Source organism: Tursiops truncatus, unplaced genomic scaffold (genome assembly GCF_011762595.2).
Source record: "Tursiops truncatus isolate mTurTru1 unplaced genomic scaffold, mTurTru1.mat.Y mat_scaffold_759_arrow_ctg1, whole genome shotgun sequence".
NCBI classification, from domain to species: domain Eukaryota; kingdom Metazoa; phylum Chordata; class Mammalia; order Artiodactyla; family Delphinidae; genus Tursiops; species Tursiops truncatus.
Window position 1 is genome coordinate 648 of NW_022983397.1, and position 7,367 is coordinate 8,014.

Genomic DNA, 7,367 nt, shown 5'->3' on the forward strand with positions numbered 1-7,367 from the left:
TTCCCACCCTCACAGCAGCCATGGCTGCCTTCCCTGCTCACTGCAGAGGGCAGGAGGGGGGTCTGAATTCCAGCCCCTTGTCCCTGTAGAAGGGCGAGCGTGGTGGGTTGAGTCGGGGCCGTTGATCCACGTCCAGGTCTGTCCTTTTTCAGAGGGTGGGAGGGCCTTGTTGGAAAGATATTGCCTGTAGGTCTCATTTTACTCATCAGCTGGTCAAATCAGAGAGCTAGTGGGTGTCCCCACAGTTGGGGACACAGCAGCCTAAGGTCCAGTTCTCTTTCCCATAAAGTGTCTGGACAGGAAGGATGGCTGAGAGGAGCAAAGGAGTGGGTGATGTAGGGTCAGGGCTCATACCTGACTTTGTTGGGGTGAAGGGTACATGAGGATTTCTCAAGGACCAGATGTGGAGTCAGGGGCAACCTGCCTGGGGACAAGGGCTGTGGTGTCTTTCCTGAGAAGACCTCCGCTCTGATAGGCTATGAGGCTTTCCTAAACCAGGAAAGCCAGATGCTGGAGGCATGAAAGGCAGGCCCCCCATTACAGGAAGTGCAGTGTGAGGACCTGGCAGAGGACCCTACACGGGATCCAGGGAGGATGGGGAAGGGGACTTCAGTCTGAAGGATGAGCAAATGGAAAGGCCCAGAGACAGGAATGCACAGGGAGGGTTTCATAATACCAAGTAACCATGTGTATTGCTAATTATTTGCTACTGTAATCACCTTCTTTTCCTCCCTTGACTTGGGGAAAGGACACAGCTTGACCAAGAGGCCACTGGGGCAACACCTGGACTGTGAAACCAGGTTGCACAGAAGCCCACCTCTCCTTCCTTCTCCAAGGCTGAGTGCGCAACCAGCGCCATCCTTCCCGGTTGCCACCTTCTGAGGTGCCCTGGCCATGCCCCCATGTGTCCCACAGGCCGGCTGAGTCCAGGAGCTACCCCAGGCCTCACAACCACATGGTCATTCCTCCAGAAAACTGTACAAGAATCTCCTTCTTGGCCTGTGGCCCCTCTATTGCTTTGGCCCATGACCTTTCCGGCTGTGTTCTCACCAACTCCCACACTGACCCCCCAGCCTGGTGTCTCATCCACAGCACTGGACAGGGAGCCACCTGGGGTCAAATCAGAAGAGACTTCCTGAGGCTGTGGGAGCCAAGAGGAGGAGGTGCCATTTCTGGATGGAGGTCAGGAAAGCCTTCCCCAGGCGGAAGGGCAGGGCAAGCAGAGGGACCAGGCGCAGAGATGGGGAAGAGCAGGGGCTCAGCGCTTTCTGGGTGGCTGCGGTGGATGAGGCAGCCTGACACCTGAGGCCTGCAGGGCAGGGGCTGAGGACAGCAGGGAGCATCCAGACCCAGACCCCGATGCCCCTGCCTCAAGGCAGCGGGGGAAATGGCCCAATCAGTGCTTGGCCTGAGCCCCTAGACAATGGTGTGGAGGACGGACAGTGGTCTGGGGAGAGCCTGGAACCAGAGAAGGTGGAGTGTGGAGGCTGTGGCTACACTTGAGAGAAGACGGTGGTAGGAGCTGGGCTGGGCTGGTGGGAGGCCAGAGGGAGTGTCCTCAGGAGGAAGAAGGAGCAGGTGGGGCTCCCAGGCTTTCAGCTCAGGGCTCCTGCGGCGGCACCCAGCCAACAGCAGCCAACAGCTCAGTGTGGACAACCAGGGGCACTCATGGGAGTCTTGAGCTCAGAGATACAGACCAGTGATGTGTGTCCCTGATAACTGGTATCTTGAGAAGGGGTGTCCCCAGGAATGTGTGAGGACTGGGAGGAGAAGCAGCCCGGATGCACCTGTGCCAGCCCTGCCTCTTAGGAGTAGGGTCCTTGGAGGAGACCGAACAGGAGCCACGGGGGAGGCAGGAGGGCACCCAGGAGATTGGCAGCAGGGGACAATCGGTCAAGGGCCATTTCAGGAGGACAGACGTGTCTCTAGAGTCCGTATAGTTGAAGACAAGGCTTGAGTGTGAATTTGGATCCAGTGAGGACTGGCCAGTCTGCAGTGGCCTTGAGTGTGAGAGGCGGCACTGAATTGGGGTCCCAGTGCAGATGACCCCTCCCATGCTTGGTTGAGGAGGGGTCAGGGGGGCAGGCCATGTCTGGTGGGGACCCGTGGAGAACTATTTAACCGAGAAAACAGTGAGGATGAATCCAGGACAGGAGACAGAGGGAGCCAAGCCCCTGACAGGCTGAGGGCTGGGCCCAAAAGACAAGATGGTGTGGGGTTGACTGTCTGTCTAGAGTTTAGCTAGGTGTGTAAGGCTCTAGAAGGAGCTGGTACAGTCATCCACTCATCAACATTAACTGATGACTACTCTGTGCCAGACAGTGCCTAGAGGAGGAGATTGAGTGCTGAATACACTCCTTTACCCTATTCCTGAGGAGACCAGAGTGTGGAGGCAGAGGGGACGTAAGACAGAGCCTGGTCTTCCCTCTCCTGGAGGACTCAATGCTCTTGAGCAACCCTGCCTATGACACTCCCCATGGGCCCCAGGAGAGGCCAAGATGTTGTCAGGGAGATGGAGAAACCATTTCTTCACCTTCCACAGGAGGCTTCCCGCTCCCACTGCCCAACAACCCCGTGAGGCAACAGCCCGGGCTGAGGCAAGTCCAGCTCACAGCCGGGGAGGAGATCAGGGATGGGGCAGGTCAGGAAGACGCGTGGTTGGGCCATTGCATCAGGCCCAGGAGGGGCATAAAGGAGGGTCCTGCGTGCTGGGAGGAGGCCGACTTGGAGACCATGGAGACTCAGAGGGCCAGCCTCGCCCTGGGGCGGTGGTCACTGTGGCTACTGCTGCTGGGACTAGTGGTGCCCTCGGCCAGCGCCCAGACCCTCAGCTACAGGGAAGCTGTGCTTCATGCTGTGGATCGTCTCAACGAGCGGTCCTCAGAAGCTAATCTCTACCGCCTCCTGGAGCTGGACCCGCCTCCCAAGGCCGTGAGTCAGGAGGACCCTGGGGAGGGGGCTGTCTCCCGCCAGCCCTGGCCACGCTGTCACCCCCTCTGCTCAGGCTGTACCTCCTGTCAGGAAGGGACTTCTCCCTCTAGGTGGGCTCCCACCTCTTCCAGGAAACCTTCCCAGAATTGGGTCCCCTCCCAGCATGAGGCTTCCTGCCTTAGCATCTCTGCTGTGGGAATAGGCGCCCTGTACACCCTGTTCAGGCTTAAGGGCCTTCTGGGAGCTCCAGGGATAGAGGGTGGTCACTGGCTCTGAGATGTGACTACCCTGTTTTGAGTCCGCTCTGCACTTCTTTGTTCCCTACTCGGAGGGCTCTGCTGGGCCTAGAGGTTCCGGTGACAGGATCTCCCCCTGCAGGCAGCCCCTGACTTCCCTCAGCCCGTCAGAGGTGCAGGTGGTCTCATCAGAGCTGGTCTGACGTCCCCTCCGGCTCTCTGTGTGCCCACGAGGCCAGGAGTGGGCTCCGTCCCCTTCCCCTGTGCACCCAGCACCATGCCAGGTCCCAGGCACACAGGAGGGGCTGGAGAGGCTGCCATCTAGGTGGGGGCAGGGAGACAGATCAGAGAAGGAAGCATGAGCCCGGGCCCAGTCTCCTTACTTTGATCCTTGACCAGGATCAGGACCTGGACACCCCGAAGCCTGTGAGCTTCACGGTGAAGGAGACTGTGTGCCTCAGGACGACCCAGCAGCCCCCGGAGCAGTGTGACTTCAAGGAGAATGGGGTGAGGCTGGGGGCTGGGGGCACTGGAGGTTGCTTCCCAGGGATGTAAACAGGGGGCTTCCGGGAATATTTCCAGCCCCTGTGCTGAGTTTGGGAGGTGATGGTCCGGGGGGTTCCAGTTTGACCTCGAGTCTCCCCTTCCAGCTGGTGAAACAGTGTGTGGGGACAGTCACCCTGGACCAGTCCAAGGACCAATTTGACATAAACTGTAATGAGGTGAGTGGCTCCTTCTGTGTTATGGAGCTGATAATGGGGTGGGTTGTGGAACATCCTTTGGACCAATTACCCGTTGCCCCTTCGAGGGCAGAGAAAGGCCCTTCTACCTGGCCCCTCCCTCACCTGAGCCCCAGGCCTCCAGGACTGGCTTTGCCATCCCTTAGAGCAGTGGTTCTCTAAGTGGGGTCCCACCCGGGAACTTGACAGAAAGGCAGATTCCCAGGCCCCACTCAGACCTCCTGAATCAGACTCTGGGCTGGGGCCCAGCCATTTGTATTTTCACAAGGCCTCCAGGGGATTTTGACTTCTGAATTCTGAGAGGCACTGACTGGAGTAATGTGCTTTCAGCCCCTACTCCCGTCTAGCTTTGCTGGGATGGGCTTGTGACCCTGGGAATCCCCTTGCCATCTGTGGACCCCAGTTTCCCCATACGTCTGTGGCTGTAGGGATTCATCCACATGCTCCAAAGGTCACAGCTTAAGGCTGAACAGGGCCCAGTGCTCCTGGTGTGTCCGTTAGGGGGTTGTTCATGTGGGGAGGGAGGTTTCTCGTCCTGACCCCTGCCTAGTCACAAAAGAAATAAATTTCATTGTGGTTCACAGCTTCAGAGTGTCAGGAGAATTCCTTTCTGGCCTCCAAATTGGCCAGGGCCATGGCTCCCTCCGTGGTCCCCGCCAGATTTCCGCATTCCACGTATTCTCAGAAAACGGTGAAGGATTGCCTGATGTCACACCCATTAAGGGCTTTTGGTGAACCCTGAGCCCAGGGAAGAGTCCTGAGGGTCTGATAAGTTCTGGTTCAGACTTCTGGATGGTGAAAAATAAATTCTTGTGAAAATAACTTCCTCCAGGCTTCAATTTCACTTTTCTCATTCTTACCACTTATTGGGACCAAGTCCTTACCTCTGGGATGCCTCCTCTGTGTGTGTGTGTGTGTGTGTGTGTGTGTGTGAGAGAGAGAGAGAGAGAGAGAGAGAGAGAGAGATCACTCCTGTAAACACAGTCGTGGGTGAGGCCCCTGTTCCTTCCAGGAGGACATGGGGAGAGGCAGCAGGGCCAACAGCGTCTCCATTCTCGGGTCGCTCTCGTGCCCTTCACACACCTCTGCCCTCCTCCTCCAACACTGAGTAAGGACTTAAGGAGACCTGCTCTGTGTGTAGTGCTGGTGAGGATGCTGTCCCTGCTCACATGGAGGTGACTCTGGAGGGGCCAGACATTTGTTAAACACTCACAGAGACGCAGTTCAGTCTTAGGGCTAAGCCTACAGGTACAATGCCCATAGCGTTCCATTTCTCCTTGACAGTCTGAAGTCTGGAAAATCCTACTCCTCCTGGCTTTTCCTCTGGCATTGAACACATCACTGTTTCTTTAGCTGGGTCTGAGATTTCAGTAGTGAGCTTGTGTTTAGGGAACTACCTGCTACAAAAATATGCAGCATTAAAAAGAAGCATCCTGAGATGTAGAGAACAAACCTATGGACACCAAGGGGCAAAGTGGCGGGAGAGGGTTGTGGTCGTGGTGGTAGGATGAACTGGGAGATTGGGATTGACATATATACACTAATATGTATAAAATAGATAACTAATAAGAACCTGCTGTATAAAAAAATAAATTAAATTAAATTAAATAAAAAAGAAGGATCCTGTTCATCAGGGTGAAGAGCTCTGCATGAATGTGAAAGACACACAGAGTGACGCATGGGTCACATCTCTGTGTGCCTGGGTGTTTCAGACACTATGCACATCCTGCCCCCTCCCCATTCTCTAGCTGACCTTTGCTCTGGGGCGGACTGGAAACACTGGGGATTCTGAACGCAGGGAGCAACCTCAACCAACCATTGGGGGGACTCAGTGGAAAAATACCTCCTCTTCCTCACTCCTTGGGGGGTCCACTCCCAGACATGTCACACCTCCTCCTGAGGTCCCCAGTTGGCTTGAGCCCCTGTCGCCCACTTCTGTGACCTGTTCATTGACACGTCCTCTTCTGACTCAGGTCCTGCCCTGTCTCCCTTCTCTACACTCGTGCTGGTGCTTTCTGGAATCACCTCCCAAACAAACTACTTCCACTAAATGCTTGTCTTAGGTCTGCTTGTGGGCCAACCTGTACCAAGACACAGACTCCCCTCTCTGAGAGGGACAGAGGACAGGATCTCACAGAGCACTTACTTTGTTACCTGTCAGGCTTGTCTCCTCTTGGTGAGCAGGTGGGGCTGATCTCAGGCAGGTTAGAGGAACCTCATGCTTCTCACTCTACATCAACCCAAGCTGAGGAAGGAATCCTTGCAGAGGACACCCAGGGGGCTGTGTTGTGTCTGTGCCAGAGGATACAGGCTTGCCAGAGCCAGTTGTTAAATGGTCAGGATTTTCCGAGCTGGTTGTTAAACTCTTGGTAGCTTGAAATCGGCCTTGATGGAAGTACTTACACCATGGAAATCAGCAAATGCTACATGTCAGGCCTATCGCAGCTGGCACATCCCTGCCCAACCTGAGAGAGGGATCACTCATCAGGATGATATGGGTCTGTGCTGATCACATCTGTTTCCAATTTCCTCCCATGACTGCCCATCCTGCTACCATGGCAACACTTTTCTATCCTCAGCCCTGCCTTGTCCTTTCATATTTTACATCGGAGTTGGCCAGATGTGCCTTGCCATGATGAGGCCCTCAACATGCATATGTGACCACTGATAGTGGAAAGGGTTGGATGCTTACATTGTTTTCATCTCCACCCTTGACCAGGGAGCCAAAGTGGTCCCTGGCAGGGAGGTCTGCAGGCCTTGTCAGTGCTTTCTAAAGTGATTGGCTGGTGAGAGTGTCTGCTGTGTGACCACTGGGCCCCTTACCCGTGAAAGAACAAGTATCAGACCCTTCCATAAATGGCTTTGAGCATCAGGCCAGGGCAGTAGCCAACAGAGGAGGGGAGAGAGAATGGAAGGAGGGTTGCCCAAGAGGCTGGCAGAGTGCAGGGCTGACTGGGATGGAGTGACTGCAGACAGGATGAAGCAGGTTGATTCCCTGACAGGCTGGACAATGCAGCGGGGGCGTGGGGAGCTTCCAGAGAGCATGGTCACGGTCTGGTCAGTGTCCTGGTGTAGGTATGCGATGCGGGTGGGGGGAGATGAAAGTTCAGTCTTTACCAGGTTGGCTCTTAGGTGCCAGGGGGATGCTGGTCCCTGGGCGGGGCACTGGGCAGTAGGTGCTGTGAGCGCCCTGCCCAGATCCCCCTCACTGGGCGGCTGCCCCCCCACCCCACCCCGTCCCCCATCTGTTTGAAATGTGCAATATGGATGCTAATGGCTCACAGGTGCCCCCTTCACAGCTGCCTTCACAGCCTCCCAGGAGATGCCTGGGGGGTTGTGTCCCCTCTGCCCTCAGCCTGTGGATGGGGACTGACTATGAGGGGACATCAAAGCCCAGCCCCCGCCTCAGTCAGTCCTAAAGCAGGGGTTCCAGGCGTTTGTGGGTGAGGCTGAAGCTCGT

General features: G+C 56.0%; 1 protein-coding gene across 1 annotated transcript; it reads left to right on the forward strand.

Moving 5' to 3' along the window:
- Positions 1–1,862: 1,862 nt before the first annotated feature.
- On the forward strand, positions 1,863–4,729 carry LOC117310968 (cathelicidin-4-like). Its single transcript, XM_033850473.2, has 4 exons — positions 1,863–2,931; positions 3,567–3,674; positions 3,818–3,889; positions 4,492–4,729. Exons 1-4 carry the CDS (start codon positions 2,443–2,445, stop codon positions 4,600–4,602), a joined length of 780 nt encoding a protein of 259 aa, XP_033706364.1. The 5' UTR covers positions 1,863–2,442; the 3' UTR covers positions 4,603–4,729.
- The last annotated feature ends 2,638 nt before the right edge of the window (positions 4,730–7,367 follow it).

Bases quoted from the DNA above. Each gene is read 5' to 3' on its own strand.
- LOC117310968 (XM_033850473.2), top strand. From the start codon at position 2,443: ATGCTCTTGAGCAACCCTGCCTATGACACTCCCCATGGGCCCCAGGAG. The intron at 3,675-3,817 runs GTGAGGCTGGGG...CTCCCCTTCCAG, and splicing joins GTGACTTCAAGGAGAATGGG to CTGGTGAAACAGTGTGTGGG. The intron at 3,890-4,491 runs GTGAGTGGCTCC...TGTGGTTCACAG, and splicing joins TTGACATAAACTGTAATGAG to CTTCAGAGTGTCAGGAGAAT.